This window comes from Cynocephalus volans, chromosome 3, assembly GCF_027409185.1.
Source record: "Cynocephalus volans isolate mCynVol1 chromosome 3, mCynVol1.pri, whole genome shotgun sequence".
NCBI lineage: Eukaryota > Metazoa > Chordata > Mammalia > Dermoptera > Cynocephalidae > Cynocephalus > Cynocephalus volans.
The window spans coordinates 137,456,737-137,474,144 of NC_084462.1; the positions used below are offsets into that span (position 1 = coordinate 137,456,737).

At 36.7% G+C, this 17,408-nt stretch overlaps 1 protein-coding gene across 1 annotated transcript; it reads right to left on the bottom strand.

Moving 5' to 3' along the window:
• Window positions 1–959: 959 nt before the first annotated feature.
• Window positions 960–17,006, bottom strand: CNIH1 (cornichon family AMPA receptor auxiliary protein 1). The gene is made up of 5 exons (XM_063090610.1): window positions 16,849–17,006; window positions 12,622–12,690; window positions 8,552–8,664; window positions 7,389–7,532; window positions 960–5,250 (listed from the first exon to the last, which is right to left on the bottom strand). The coding sequence occupies exons 1-5, from the start codon at window positions 16,927–16,929 to the stop codon at window positions 5,223–5,225; spliced, it is 435 nt and encodes a 144-aa protein (XP_062946680.1). The 5' UTR covers window positions 16,930–17,006; the 3' UTR covers window positions 960–5,222.
• Between the last annotated feature and the right edge of the window lie 402 nt (window positions 17,007–17,408).

The window sequence follows — 17,408 nt, forward strand, 5'->3', positions numbered from 1 at the left end:
ATGTGGTATATATACACAAGGGAATACTACTTGGCCATAAAAAACAATGAAATTCTGCCATTTGCAGCAACATGGATGAATCTGGAGAAAATTATGTTAAGTGAAATAAGCCAGACAAGAAAAGAGAAATACCAAAATACCACATGCTCTCACTCATAACTGGGTGCTAAGAAAGAGGGGAGGGGAGGGGAGGGGAGGGAGGAGAGAGAGAGAAAGGAGGGAAGAGAGGGAAGGAGGGAGGGAGAGAAGAAGGAAGGAAGGGAGGACTGATAGACTACAACAATACGTAGAACAAACCCATGGTAGTAGACGGGGGGAAGGAGGGAGGGAGTTTGGGGAGTGATCAGGTACAGGGAATAAAGAAAAATCACAATTTGTAATAATGAATTTGCTAATAATAATCAAAATTTTAAAAACTATGATGTTCAATAGGTTAGGTATATTGAATGCATTTTCAATTTACTATATTTTCAATTTATGATGGGTTTATTGGGACATAACCCCATCATAAGTTGAGGATCATCTGTATTAGCTTTCTCGCAACACAAATATTTAGTTTATTATTAATACTTAGGAAAATGGAGGAAAAATATTGGCATGGATTAATGAAATCCTTTAATAATCAAATTTTCAAAATGCATGCATCTCAACTTCCACTGAAAGTGCTAATTAAGCCTTCCACATTTAAAATGCTTAGCTAAACTAAGGGAAAACATCAGTTATCCATAACAGAGAAACCTGGGATGTCACTACTGAAAAATAATTGTCAAGTTTAATAACATGTAATTCTAATATTTCAGGAAACGTATTTTTTCTGCCTAACCTGTATGTCATCCCCCATAACAATGGGGGATAAGAGTGCAGGGACAATTTAGGGTCCTGGTCATATACAAACCAGAGATAGCTGCATGTGCAATTAACACACAGATTCAACCATTATCCATAAACTACACAAGAAAACATTTGAGACCGTTTTTATTAAATATACAAAAGCAAAATAAGCAAGCTCTAAGGAGTAAGGTAGGGCTATAAGGACATTTTCTTTGGACAGTGGTACAGCACCATTATGGTTAACTTAGATTTTAACAAACCATGAGCATAGATAACTAACTACATTTTATGTTTCTCTTAATAGTTTTAGGGTCTACCTAGTCATTAATCTATTTAAGAAATTTTTCTTCTCCAGAATATATGAACATGGTAACCAAATAAATTTAAATATTTAGAAAAAGCACTGTACAATACAATTAACATATTTGAAGATGCAATTCATTCTTTTGCATGCCAAAATGACCTACACATCTACAATATGCATTGATAAAATTAATGCAGGACAAAACCTTTACTCCAACCCCACAGATCAGTCACTTCATATGGTTAATACTATTTTCCAAAACCAACTGAACAAGCAGCAGTTATTTACTCCTTTCAAACATTTAGCTCTGCAACTCTGAATTTTAGTCAGTATAAAATTGCTATAAGAAATCTAATCAATATATCCAGAAATAGAACCACATTTTTTGTCTTGGCATCACTCTGAAGTATTAGTTCAGAAGCATTTTCTAAGCTCTATTACTAGTACTAGAGACTTATTAGCTGCTGGTCTGACTGCAGATCAATGACTGATTTGAGCAAAAGAACTCAAGATTATTTGAGACTAATAATACTAATAGTTTCCAAAAAGGATGAATATGAATAACTTTTATGAACAATGCTAGACAGCTATCAATATTTTTCTTTCCCCCTCCAAGAAGAGTGTTGTTTTAGAATATTTTGGCCATCAAAATTTTATTTACGTTTATACTATACAAATGATTATATAGACATGCACATTATGGATGTTAAATGACATAAGGAAACTAGATGTATATTTCTAAATACAGACCATTATTTGAATGGGGTTGGTATATCATACTGCTATGATACAGCCACACCTAAAATGAAAGCTCATCCCTGCAAGGTACAAGAGAACTACAGAAGTCATTATCTGTACCATGGCAATAATATACCATGAACAATATTCATAAACATATAACTGGAGAAAAAGAAAAGTGTTGTACAAAGGAAAATATTTTGCCAGTTTCAAAGCACATACAGCTCTATTTCCTTTCTATGTAAATATTTGACATATCCTCAAAATATGCTGATTTGGGAAGCAGGAAGAGTTCTATGAGAGCTATTACCATGAGTGGTCTCAAGCTGAAAAATACTTTAGGCTTTAAAAGAGGCACATGCTACAAACTGCCTTGTGATAGACCATAATCTGGGTATCTGAACCTGACTGGTAACTCTGGCGGTTCACAGAATAACTGGTGAGACTTCAAAAATGTTTTACTAATACGCAATACATTTCAAAAGTGGATTGTCAGGTCATTTCCTATCACATCTTTTTCCTATAAAAAATAAATAATTCAGACTTCAGCCTGAGACCGAACTCTCCTCTACCCTGGAATAGGGAGTGGGGAATATCAGTTAAGCATTGTGAAAACCATGAAACATCATCAATAACATTTAAATAGTTTCTATCCTACAGCTCCTTGGTACGACAGAGAAATATTGCCATGATAATATTATTACTCAGTAGAATAACTGCTAAACAGACTACATGTATTATATAAGATTTTTAATCCAGGAGAATCTGTAGAATCCACAGCAACAAAAAATTTTTGGTATAGATATACCCAAAGTGTTACACTAGATGCAATAAAATAGGCACAAATGGGAAAATGGTTTCTGAGAGTTGAAAAGCTCTTAAAGATAAAGCACATAATATCAAAAGTCATTATAACAAGGAAGAAAAATACCCAAACAAATAGCCGTCACTACACAGGGATTATCTGATATAAACTGGAAAGGACTATAAACCTGGGCTAACTATGCCTCAGCTGAACCAGCAGAAATAATAGAGGTAAGGCTAGGGCCACTCCAAATAGATTAATGTGGAGAAGAAATTAAACTCAGAACAAAGAAAATAGCCTGTGGGTTATTATCAAATGCAAGTACTTCGTTTCTGCTTTCTCTTTGTAAATGACCTAATTTTTAAAAAAAAACACTGAAAAGGTAAAGGTGGGTAGATATTATGAGAGCATCCAGGTAGTCAATCTTCTAAACATTTACATACCTAGAGGCTAACAATCTACCACTGAGCTGGGGAAACCTCACTGTCAATCATCTTTGAGGAATCAGCTGAGGACTACATATCTAATTTTGGAAGGATGAGAAAAGTGACTTCCACAAATTCCAACCAATAAACTTTGCAGTACTCCTGGAGAATATTCTAGGATAGATAATTAAAAGGATGTTTGTTAAAACTTATAAAGTAGCATTTGCTAAGAGACAGCAAGGGTTCACGAAAATTCACAAATACTAAAGTAACAGCCCCAAGAAATCTATCTGGATTATAGATTTGTCTCGTCTAGGTCTCTCATGATCAAAAGTACTCGTGAACAAAAAAGAAAAATGAGGAATGGATGCTGATATTATTAGGTGGATTAAAAACTGAATGATTGCTTGTATTCAAAGCATGAGTCTTCAGTGCCAAGTACTCAATAATTTACTGCAAGAACTGACAAAGAGTCAGATCCCTGTAGATGTCCTCCAGACTATAACATACAAGGTCTCTAACGCCTTCCTTGTTATACAACAGTTCAACTCTCCTAGCTCTTCTGATTCTACGTTCTCTTCTTCACCACACTCACTCCCATAACCCACTCTCAAAACAGTAACAGCTATTCTCTCAAAGGTGGGGGAAGCATTATTCCAAAGCTCTTTTTCACTAGTAGAGAATAAAACAGCATCTAATTCAAGAAGTTCTCAGACTTCCACAAACATATCCATAAACTCCCTTATCATTATGTGAAATTTCTATATATTGGTTTTCTTTCTCTGATCCATCATTCAAGAAAGTTCTAAACCACTTATACTATTTTCAATTGCCTCAACTTCCTCATCCCAAATAAAGCACAAGAATGTTTACAAAAAGATGCAAGCCTTAATTTACCTGTCTTACAAGTAACAGCAAAATCTCAAATTTACAAATTGTTTTATCTTAAAACCAGCTGTTTCAAAAAGGAAAAAAAAAATTAAAACATTTGAGATGCCACAGTAATTTTGTTTAACCAGTAAAAGAAATGATGATGCTGTGCCATCAACGTTTATGAATCCTGTCAAATGACAACAGAGGGTAATGTGCCTGGCCATTTAAAAACCTTCCTTTTTAGATTCAGGCATGGTATTTTTAAGAAAAACCACAATACTCTACTATTTTTTTAAAAAAATGACAGTAATGTTTTTACTATGGATTAAGCAAGTTTAAGAAATAGCTATTCATAATCTTTAAAACAATGCACTGAAAATAAGTCTTCATTTCAGAGTTTTATTATATTGCACTAAAGGAACAGTAGGATGGTTATACAAGTTTCTCTCATTCAGTTTTGAATATCTAAAGTACTTGCAAATTCTTAAGAATACCTTTGCCACCAGATTAGAACAGTAAGCATAACCAATTTCTTAGTAAGTAATGTCTTACAACCATTTAAAATAGCTTTAAATGCATTCTTCACAAGTAATTCAGCATATATTTTTATATCATGTTCACTTATGCTTAAGAATTAAAGCAACTCTGATGGAAATATAGGAAATCTCTCATTCATGCAATTTTCAGGGATAATATTCAAGTCAAAGGGGAAAAAAAATCCAACTATTCTTATTTTTGTAAATGTATCCTTATGTAGTCATCTACAGCATAGACGAGGAAACCCATGAAGTTTCCCACAAGTCAGATATACATTTTCAGCTCATCAGAAGCACCTGATATCTACTGCTAATTTATAATTAGATGGCATTTCAATAAAACCAAAATGAGCTCTACAAGTTCCTATAAACAAAACTTCAAATGGACTAAGGACAGTCAGAAATTAACACAATCATTCAGAGGATTATGGCTGTTCCTTAAGGAGTGCAAGTTCAAACCTGTCAACACCAGAGGTAATCATTTTATATTAACGTGTACGTAATTCCATTTAAATTCTTTATCTGAGTATAACATATGAAAACAGTCTTTCCACAAGCAAAAAATGTGGAAACATTTAAAAAATAAGGAGTCATTTTTTAAAGTAACTGATCAGATTCCATAGGCTACTCTTGGATCTTGCTGGATAGAATCCCTTCATGTGGTGGCTTTTTGCATGCACTTAACTGGACCAATTCTTCTGTGTGTTGTTCTAAGAGCTCACCAGAACATAGATCATGCTGAAAAGAAGAAGAAAGCTGTTAATTCAAACATTCCTAATTATAAAAATTAAGAGCACAAAAAAGTTGAGTCTGCTTTATATAGCGAAATAGTATCATGGAAAATGAAAAGACTAATGACAAGTTCACAATCTGATTTTAATTTGCATTTATGGACTTTTGCCTAACATAGGACTTGGCTCAGTGCATGTGCTATAGCTGTCCCCTACTTCCTTTCCAATTTTAGCAAGTAGAACAGCACAGCTGAAAGCTTAATGGGGATGGGAGCTTTGAGAAGCAATTCCAAACACCACACTGCTCTGGAATTGTATCTAATAATAGGCGTGAGCATCTTCGGAAGGCTTACTTTGTGCCAGGCCCTCTGTTAGGTCTTTCATATACATCATCTCACTTAATCCTCCAAGCAGTACTAGGAGGCAGGGACTGTTACTATTCCCATTTTATAGAAGGGATTGATCAATTAAGCAACTTTCCCATCAGAGAAAGGCTCTAAGCAACAGCAACGGGATTAAAAAAGAAAAGGGGACAAACCAGCAACATAAATGGCAGTAACTATTTGATTTAGGCTTATGAACTGACAAGGGCAATTCTACATAAAGAATGATGTGAGAAAGGCATAGGGGCATGGTTCAAAAAGCATGTATCTCTACAAGGAAATGCAAAGCAAGGAGCTGAACAAACCTGACAATTTTAAAACAGAAAAAATGTCCTAGTGCTTGCTACCAATATCCTGGTGAACATTATCCCACAACTGCATATCTCCAACTTTATCACTTATTTAATCATTCGTTTTCTTTCTTTCAATAAATATGCTTTAAGTGACTATGATATGCCAGGACTGTTCCAGACATTTGTCATGGAAACTTAAAAAATGAAAATGAACAGGAAATTAGAATGACACATGGAATTTTACTTTTCAGAACCTATTCAGTATCTCTGTTTCATACACAAACAACATCTGTAGATACACAGAAGGGTACTCAATTTCACAGTTATAGCCTCTAAAAGCATAAAAATACCTTTTTCCTAAATTTCAGTCTAACTCTTCATTCATCCTTTTCTATAGTGAAAGCATATGATATACAGAGAAATATGAATATAAGCCTATCATATGATACTTAGCAAGTTTTTAAGTAACAAAAAGGAGAGGGAATGGAAGCTTAATTATTTCAACAATTTCATCTTACACAGCTAATTATTTTTTATATTTTGAAAATCAGATAGAAAGCCTTCTCCAATTGAATACATATCAATAAGAGATAAGTATATTTATATAGATTAAAGAAAAACTATAACTTCACACTTAACAATGTCCTTTTCTAACTGTAATAAACAAACATTTCACTCCGTCTACAGTACACCTACAGCAGTGGTTCTCAAGCAGGGAAACTCTGCTCCACAGGGGGGCATTTGGCAATGTTCAGACACATTTTTGGTTGTCACGCCTGGGAGTGTGAGGTAGTACTGTCATGTAGTGGGTAGAGGCCAGGAGTGATGCCAAACATCCTACAATGTACAGGACAGACTCCCACAACAAAGAATTGTCCAGCCCAGAGTATCAACAGTGCCAAAATTGAGAAACCCTGACCTAGAGGAACAATGATATGAGCCTATCGTGGTATGAAAGAAGAAAAATTCGTAACTGCAACCACCATGTGAGGTAGAACTTCCTTCATTCATCCTATTCAGATCAAGCAAACCAGCAAATAAAAGGCAGAGCACAGAGCTTATAAAAAATAAGGAAAGCAATAAATACAAACTCTGGAGAGACACTGAAGCCAATTAGAAATTTTTTTTACGAACTCACACAGCCTTACCCTCTTGATACCATCACTTTGTCAAGCAGAATGACTGTCCTTTACCAACTGAATGTGTGTGTGTCTGAAAACTTAGGAAGCAGCATCCTTGACCAAACTCTGCCTCTGGCTGCATGCCAGTTTGCTGCCTTGACAAGTACCACTGTGTGTCACGTTGAATGTGTGTGAATGTGCTAGTTTGCTCTGTGCCACCACTTGTTACCACCATTCAAGACACTAAGTTATTCTTCAAGTGGATTTTAAAGTGTCAAGACCAAAATGCCTGCAAACTTTTTAGGCAGCAAAGTGAAATCGTACTTTCATTGTATTTTTCAAACTTACCCATATAGGTAGTAAAAAAATGCTAGAAGATAAAAAGCTAATTTGCACCATCCTTCTTTCTGACAATATGCTAGAATATCTGCATTCATGATGGTTGTAGGGTCATACAGTCCTGGTCCACTCATCACTGGTCTACTCATATACCTGGAATAAACACAGTCTATTAGCCACTCAGAAAGGGCAGCAAACCTTCGGGATGAGAAAGAGGGTTTTTCTCCTCAAACACTTACTACAATGAGAGGTGATTCATACAGAAAAACATATTGTTCTTATACAGGTGAAACTCTTCCCTTTTACCATCTTAATTTAAAAACTAGAGCCCGAAGTGAGCAGAATAGGACAGCTAAACAAGTCACATCGGGTTTCTGCATTTTCAGAAATTTAAAAAAAAAAAAAACACCCAGAAATAATTGTAAAAGAAATAAGGCCTTTTTGGTGGCGGCCAGTATGGGGATCTCAACCCTTGACCTTGGTGTTATCAGCTCTAATGGAGTGAGCTAACCTGTAAGCCCCCTTTTAACTTTGTATCTTCACATAATTTTGGACTTATAGAAAAGATGCAAGAATCCTTCACCCAGATATTCCAAGTATTCACATGTACCACACTTGCTTAATCCTTCTCTTTCTTGTTTGTCTCTAAGAGCAGATTTTTTTCTGACACATTTCAGAGTCAGTAACAGATGCGATACCACTTTACTTCTAAATACTTCTTCAGTCGATATTTCCTAAAACCAAGGGCAATGAGATTTTGACATGCCAATTTAAAACAAAAAACTCTAACTCTATACAGGGGAGAGATAACTATTACAAGTTATGAAATATGATTATCTTTAGAAATAACCAAGTTTATTTAGAGTTATAAAGTAAACATGGGGAAAGAAGTTAGACACACACTGTACATTTTGATTTATGTGAAGTTCAAAGACAAGCAACACTAAGCAAAGTTGATAGAGGTGTGGGGGGTAACAGGTAATTGACTGGGATGGGGCAGGAACTATTGTCTATCTTGAGCTGGGTGGTGGTTGCACAGGTGTACACATGATTTTTTTTAAATAAATATCAACTAATTTTCAATTTTCATTTAGGTGACTGGCATACCATATCAACCACAGTATAATTAAAATTTAATTAGGAAAAATATTAAAAGTATATCTAAATATTACCTCCAAATATGATATGCCAAGAGGGGCATATTGAGACCCAGTGTAAGCCACTCTGCTGCACAAAGAAACATGACACAGAAGAAAGCATGGATGAGGTACTCTGGAAGTACAAGCTGGAAGAAAAATACAAGCCAGTTATCAAAAAGCCTTGGCATTAAGTCAACTGCTAATCTGGAAAGCAGGTGGCAACCAAATTTCCATAATGAAAAATCACTGTTTTCTTAGGATCAGAAATGACAGATGCTACTGAGGTTTCATTAAACTGTTTACTAAAAGCAAGAGTACTAGCAAACTGACCAGAGGATACAGTTTGCACTAAAAGATATGTCTTAAAACTTAAAACTCAAATTCTTTACAGCAACAGGTTGAATTACACAAAGTTACCACCCAGGTTGTTCACAGATTATTTGCTAATCAAGAGGAATACTTTTTCTTTCCACTGTTCAACAATGATAAAAATACAAAAATGAGGTATCTGACCACATGCAACATGATATAAAAAAATTCACAGAAACAAAACTCCCTTTCAGAAGTTTATGCATTAGTGTTTTTAAGCCTTTAACAGTAACCAGGAATGCTACACATACACTATTTAGCAAACCACATCACATTACCATAAAAGTAATTTTTCAATGGAAAGCCAATCAGCCAATAATCTCAGCAGTCAAGGGGAAGAACACTAATACACACAAATGCAAACAATGTGCTTTCTGCAAGGCAGGAGGGAAAAGACTGAGTTCTTAACCATGACATTAGAATCTTCCAGGTTCCTGAGTTCCCATTCTTACATGGCCTTTCTGTTTCTTTGCACCTGCTTGCCAAGGAGATGCTACAGACACAGCAGAAGACCAGTAGAAGCCCAGAACTCAAAAACAAAATAAACCTTTTGAATGCAGGTAGTATCAATTGAGGAAAAATTAATTCAAGCAAAATGCTTTTTATAAAATGACCAAGAGTTAATGCTTTATTTTAAATTATGTTTCTTACCCTGAAGATTTCAGCCTAATGCCTTTGTTAAATAAAAATATCAAAACCTTTCACTGCAAGTTTCAGCAAAAGTTCCCAAAAGTCACAGCTACAAAGCCAGTTTTTCAAGTGTTTACTTAATACCAAATTAAAATCACATGAATCTTCAATATTATCAGATATTTCCTGAGGGGGAACCATGGCCATAGAAATAATATAATTTTACTACATATTGAATCCCACTTTCTAATTCTCCCAAATTACTTTTTCCAATTTAAAGCTACCGAGCGAACTTTTTAATGAATACTATTTTAAATGAAATTCCAGTAAAACCGACTTCTTTACACCAGTAACCAGATATTTTCCACAAACTTAAGCACCATAATAAATAACAAAAGATAAACTCTACATATGTATATAAACTTGTAAATAATATGAACCTTTTAAGCTACCATCTGTTTAAGATCAAAGTTCTCTAAACAAGAAAATGTCCACAGGACATATTTAAAACTCAATGAGTACACCAGTACAAACCAAGAAAAATATACATTTTGTTGGGTGCAAAAGGACTGCTTTTATAATACTAGTTTAAATTATAGAGTTTTTCTTTAAAATATAATAAGCCTATTTCAACCCTCTAAAGCCAACTGATACCTAACAAACAAACCATCATGCAAGGTTTCATCTTACACTTACAGTCTGAGGTGTGGGGAATGATTTTGAAAGCATAACCTCCCATTGCTAAAACAATATACTTTAATAAGAGTGTTAAAAGATAATCTGCAATTCTACCAGTTCTAATATGAAACAAACACCACACTCACTCCTTCTTCTCAAAAAAAAAAGTTCAGAAACATTATGCATCTGTTATAAAAACCAATCATCATTCTTTAATGATAAAATTTCCCCATAAGTGGCACAAAAATTACACATTTGGGAATCAAAGTTTACACAAAAACTAGTATCCAGAAAAAATACCACATGCAAATATGGCTGAAATGATAGTACTCAAACATGCAAAACAGAATATTCTCTTGTTAAAGTTCACGTTTTTAAAAAAATGATATTTGTCTTCCCCCATACTTTGGCAGAACTGTCAAAACAACTTTAAATAGGGAAAACTGTCAGATGCACTGCTATTCAGCCAATTATCGGCACCCGATGCAAAACGCAACTTCGCTGCTGTAAAAACATCCTTCCAACCTACTGAAACATTAGGGAGTCCCAAACATGTCTTTTCTCAGTGAGAACTTCTTTCCATTAAGAAAAGCCAAAAATCACACATTATATGTTAAAATGAAATTAGTCCCTCTTAAATTTACAGTAAATTAGGGAAATACAAGAGCTTGAGCTTCAAAAATCAGGCTATCTGGGTTCAAATTCTGGGTGTACCATAGCTGTGTAACCTTGGGCAAAGTACCTTAACCTCACAAAGCCTCAGTTTACTGTCCTACTCATGAGAACAACATTACCTACCTCTTAGGACTGTCATGAGAACTGAATGAAAAAAATCAAGGTAAAATGCTTAGCACACAGCCTGGCACCCAGGAAAGTCCTCATCTGATTTCAGCTATTATTACCCTCAGCATTGTCTAGTTATTTGAAGTAATGAAAAGCCAAAGAGCATAGAATACTATTAACAAACAATTGTCATAAGGAGCAATTTCAGTTTCTTTATTTCTTGGTAACAATCAGTTTCAACTACTAAGGTTAAGATGTTTTACAATGAACACTTACTACTTTCTGGAGAAGGTAGATTCATCCTCTCATGTTTTATTTCATAAGAGCAGAGAAACAGCTAGTAAGTTAATACTTTTAGCTGTACCTACATTAAGTCTTACTTAACCGTTCTCCACAAACTAGAAATCTATTCCATCATTCACATTAACTGGGAAACAATGATAATGTAGCAAACTGACTTTCTAGACACTTTTCGAAACAAAATCCCTCTACCATGTTAGTGCATTAGTTTTACACTACCAAAGCCTCCACAAATTCTCATCTTCATTAACTAATTTTTATTGTATTCTATTTCTTGAAGACATACCCACTGGTTTCTTACAAACAACCTTTCACTTGGCCAATCAAGCAAAATCAAACCTACAGACTACAGGAGAATCTTCCTAAGTGAGATAAAATATACATAAAACCCCTAAGCACAATGCAGCCACATTACCACAAAATCCATCACAGCACAGAACTTAGTTTAAGACAAGCCTGTTTTAGAAATTTAGAGTGGATATACACTAGAAATGACTATGTAGACATTTGTATACAAATTGTTACTACAAAACTCTAGCACCAGGAGTCCAAAAGACAGCATTACTGCAAGATTCCAGAGCCCAAGAACAGAGCTATCTACCTAAAAGGCTCTGAATAAACATCAGCTGAAAGACTGAATTAATTTATTCCAGAACACCACATAACCACAGATAAAACTAGACATGGAAGGCAAAATCAGTACTGAAGATTCCACTGGCATACTGCCTCACAAAAAGTCATACCCGGGAATAATCTCACCATCTATTAAAGTCATTTTATGTTAACCAACTTTCAAACAATGCACCAAATATAAGTAAATTAATACCAAAGTGCCTATGGCTATTACATTTAAAAAATGCATAAGCATTTAACAGCTTTCCCTACTTGACTGGGTCAGCAAGCAAACATTTGCATAAAATATGAAATTTCATGAAATCATAAACCTCAACAGGCATATGAACGAGCACACTGAACAAAACATTACAAATACAAATGCCCTAACCCTCCCCATGAAATGAATGTAGCATTAAAACATTAAACTAAAAAGCAGTACACACCTTTAATGCAATTTTGACTCTTTTAATCTTTTTGACCTTTTCAACTGTCTTTGGCCGACAATGTAAAAAGCAGATTGGAAGAATGTTAGTATGACAGCTGACAAGATCACAAGTAGATTAATAATAGTCAAGCATGACAGGAAAAAGAATATTTTTTTAATTCTGCCTACTTCAAAAAGTACAAATATATCATGCTACTGAGAATATTGACCCTTTTCAAATTATATCAAGTTAAAAACGAACACATTTTAAAAATCTAAAGATAAATCCTATATTATAACTTACAGGATTCAGGGTATTACACTGGTCTATAGGATTCTTGTAATCAGTCTTCAGCTCATCAAATGCTATAATCTAAAATAAAAGTAAAAGAGTTAGGATCACTCATTTTAATAAAAAGCGGCAACAAACCTGCCCCATTATTAAATCAGTATGAATAAAGTTACTAAAACAAAAGCAAAAGTGCACCAACATTACAGGTGCCAATTTACAGTAAACTCAATATATACTAAAAACAACAAGAAAAACCAGAATCAGATTTAAAGAACTGAAAACACATTTATGTCATTATTACTTAAATGATCTGATATCACTGTAATAACTAACCTCAGTGTTCAATTTCTACCACGCCTCTGTTCAAGTTATTTTCTCTACTCAAAATGTTCTTTCTCCCACCTACGTGACTATTTATCCAAACACCTCTTTATCCTAAAAACCCTCTTCCTATGACAACTCATTTCCATAGGTTTTCCTGACTCCCTTGGGCAGAAAAAACTGCATCCTTGTCTACACAGCACATGGCTTTATAATGCCGCCAGTAGGGCATTTCTCATACTGACATATGGTATTTCCACAGAGGTTTGTTTGCCCCACTAGACTGGGTGTCCATCAGGGAAAAGGACCATTTTTAATTATTTGTGCATGCCCCTCCCCAGCATAGTGCTCAGTGGGACACTAGATATGGACTCGAACACTTTAATTTGTTCCCATTTGTGCTTAAACACATATTTCTAAGATTGTTTTCGCCCACACTCTGGAGGAATGGGGCCTTAATCCTAAACGTCACTAAAATGCACAACTTCGAAATCAAAACATACTAAGAACCAAAATAGGGGCTACACACCACTTTGTGTCATTAACTCCGGTGTCAAAGAAAGAAACCCAGTTTATGGGGGAGCTATTTTAGTTGCTGCCACTGGTCATCCAGGGGGCACATAACCTACTCTACCCTACCCTTCCACTGGTAGATTAGGAATAGTATCTTTATATGTGAGATAGTGTTACTCAATATTATCAGTAATCAGTAGTGATATATTTCTAGCTCTTAATTTGCTTGTTTATTTTCGTTGAAGTTCTTAGTTTCATAAAAAGGTGGGTTTTTTTATTTCTAGAATTTTATAAAATTTACCAACCTGCCCTAATAAAAACTCCAACCAAATAGGAATAGAAGGAAAATAATTAAACATTAAAATGTCATCTACAAGACAGCAAAGGTTTTAGTTGTATTCACTATTCTGTCCCAGGGCCTACAATATAAAATACTGCCTGACACATAATTAAGTGTTCAATAAATACTGATTGAATGGAAGAGAGGGAAAAAATTAAAACGTAAACAAAAATTACACTAGGGATAAAAAAAATACAGAACTCATGAAAAAGGAATATCCTTTGATAATGACCTCTAACACATATAAATGTTAAAAATGTAAATATGCAATTAGAAGATACTAATTTCTGGTTACTTATGGACACTATTAGTCAGCTATCTGACTTAGCTATGATATACCTCCAATGCATTTTAGTAATAAAGTTAAAGACAAGGACCATAGTCACAAATACAACTACTTGCCTATAACAAGATCCAATTTAATAGCAGAATACAAAAGTTATCTTTAAAACTTTTTTTTAATCAAAAACATGTTCTTCATGTGAGTTCAAGGGATCTTTTGAGTTTATTGCTGAGTAGGTTTCTGCTTGACTGCTATAAGCTATAAGAGTTTTCAAAACTCTTCTGAAAAGATCCTTAAACTAGTGACTTTCAATCCTTTGGCAGCTGTGTGGCTGAACAAAGAGGTTCACAATATTCTCCACAGTAGTGTAAAAACAACAAAAAAGATAAATCCCTAAAGATGCCAAAATACGCAATTCAGGAAGCCTTCAAGTTGGATACAGGTCTTTAAAGAATGACTTCTGCACTATTAGCTTTCAAACAATCTATGCTCCCAACTCTATTCTCCACAGATCATTAATCACATGAATTAGTACTAAACTGACAGATAAAACCATCAAAATAAAAAATATCCTTTAATGCAAGAATTAATATAAACAGGATTTTTGGGGGCCGGCCCGTGGCTCACTCGGGAGAGTGTGGTGCTGATAACACCAAGGCCACGGGTTCGGATCCCATATAGGGATGGCCGGTTGCTCACTGGGTGAGCGTGGTGCTGACAACACCAAGTCAAGGGTTAAGATCCCCTTACCGGTCATCTTTTATTAAAAAAAAAAAAAAAAAAGATAAACAGGATTTTTGGAATTTATACTTGAAATTTCAAAACAAGTCTTCTGAAACGTACTTAAACTGCCTAAGAAAATAAACTTAAGGCTATGTGGATAATAGAAAAATTAAAATTAGAATTGTTTCCAAAAGGATGCAGTAATTCTCTGAACTAAGAAATCCCTAAGCACCTAATTAGCTCTCCATTAATCAGTGGTACAAAGGAATTTTTTTTTTAATTCTGTAATAGGACTTAAAATTATCTACTTCACCCAGACACACATTCATTTCAAAGCTGAAACTAAAATTGCCCATATTTTTTTTCTTTTTTAAAGATGACTGGTAAGGGGATCTTAATCCTTGACTTGGTGTTGTCAGCACCACGGTCTGCCAAGTGAGCCATGGGCCAGCCCAAAATTGCCCATCTTGTAAAAGTACAATTCAGGTTTTCCTTAAGCCAAACACAACCTAGTTCAAAATGTGAAAAACACCACTCCACAGCTCTCTTCTAAGAATCCCCATCATTCCAGAAAAAAATTACACCCATCAAGCAGAAAAGGACTTAAAGCCACATCTACAGACGAAAGGGAGCCACACAGTTCAGTTTCATCATAGGTTTACTAAGGCGGGCCTAGTTTGCATCCCAAATTACCTATTTATTGCTTTTCCACCAAAGAGGTCTTCAATTGATTGGTTCCTACTAACAAATATTTTGAGAGAACAGCTATTTCTGACACAGTTAACAGCCTACATAAGCATTCCCCACTATACAAGCACTCAGGTTCTAAAATAATCATAAACACAATCACACTGTTTAGCAAAAGGGAATGGATTTGTGTTATCACTCTACTTTTGAGAACTTTTTTTCGCACAAAACACTGCTGCCATTACTCTGCCCCCTCTGCATGTTTCATTACAAATCCTTCTTATGGGCATGATGAAACCTGACTTAAAGCTTACAGAGTGAACATGCTCAATCATTCAAGTTAAGACCAATACTCCAGAAGGCACTGGAATACGGAGAGGACAGACGCAAATGTGAGATAATTTTTAATGAATGTTGGTTTCCAGAGAGCTCTCAATGCTTCTAATTTTGTGCTAAAGAAATAGGAATCCTTAAAAATTTCTTGTGGAACTATATCACAGGGAATTTACGACTTGTTCCTTACAGGGACCAAGGATGTACTTCCACTACACAACATGATGTAACAGAAATAAAACTGCCCTACAGAAGCTTAAGGTTTCTGAGCATTTTCAAAATCAAATTAAGACTCTCTCTACTAAAATCAAGCTACCCTGATGCTACCGTGATGCACAGGTGGCCTGGAAGACCGTCTCTCGAGAACCTCCCACGGTCAAAGTATGATTTAGGGGGAAAGCTCCGAGATGCAGTCAACAAAGGAAACAATACGAACTGCATCAAAGTTCACCTGGAAACTGAATCCGAAAAAAAAGGTGATTCTCCTTGAAGAGCACCCAACAAGTGTTGTAAAGTGCAATTGGAAATTCACCTAAAGTAGGTTACAACTACCTCATTTTGGCCACACTCCTGCGGAAACCCTGAAGGAAAAGCAATCTGCATTAAATAATAAAAATCTGGAAAACTTCATTCACGCTAGTTACGTATCAGGGCTGTGTGCGCCCGACACCGTCCCGGGTGCGTGGGGCCGCCGGCCGGCCGAGGGTCCGTGCGAGCGAGGCGCTGTCCGCTGTCCGGCGGGGACCCTGTGGACCGCGGCAGCCACACCCAGCCGCGGAGAAGTAGCGGTGCGCGCGGCCTGCGCGGGGACACAGCGGGCGCATCCAGCGGGCCACCGCATGCCCCGGCTCCGCCTGGACCTGCGGCCCCAGCCCGCGCAGGGAGGGCGCGCAGACTCCCCGCCCCGGGCCTGCCCCGCCCCGGCCCGATTCCCCGGCGCGCCGACCTCCGGGGGCCGTCGCGGCCCCGACCGCGGGCCCGGGGTGAGAAGAGGCTGCGCCGCCGCCTCGCCTTCCTTCCCCCGGCCCCGGCTACTCACGTGCCAGATGGCGAAGAAGATAAGCGCGGCGGTGAGCAGCAGCGCCAGCATGTAGCAGAAGGCCGCGAACGTGAACGCCATGGCCGGGGAGGAGCAGCAGGGAGCAGCGCCGGTGCCAGCGGAGAAAGGCGGCGCAGGGCCCTCTGGGTAAAACCATTCACTTCCCCCGGCCACAGCCACGACCGCCGCCGCAGCCACCGCCGCCGCGGCGCCCGCCCTCCCAGCACGCCTGCGCTCCAGCCCCGCCGCGCTCGCGCCCCCTGATGGCCGGAGTGTGCGTCGCACTTAGGTTGTCCGCACACTTGATTGACGGATTTTTCCTTTTTTCTCTCGTTTATTCTTCGAACACATATTTATTGAATGAATGAGTGCCAAGTTTCTTCCAGGGACTGCACTTCTTGCTTGAGATACAAAGATAAATAAGATAGTACTTATACTGAAAGAACTTAGTATAGTGCCGGAAATGAACGCCTAAATAAATAATTACAGTATTATAACCCTGTAAATGGATGTCTGTGGGATGTTATGAAAGGTCAAAGAAGGGCACCCAGCCCCCCCAC

Coding starts and splice junctions, on each gene's coding strand:
- CNIH1 (XM_063090610.1), bottom strand. CDS start 16,929: ATGGCGTTCACGTTCGCGGCCTTCTGCTACATGCTGGCGCTGCTGCTC. Junction 8,665..12,621: donor AGTGTAATACCCTGAATCCT/GTAAGTTATAAT, acceptor TTTTTCTTCCAG/CTTGTACTTCCAGAGTACCT. Junction 5,251..7,388: donor TTTTTTTACTACCTATATGG/GTAAGTTTGAAA, acceptor TCTTCTTTTCAG/CATGATCTATGTTCTGGTGA.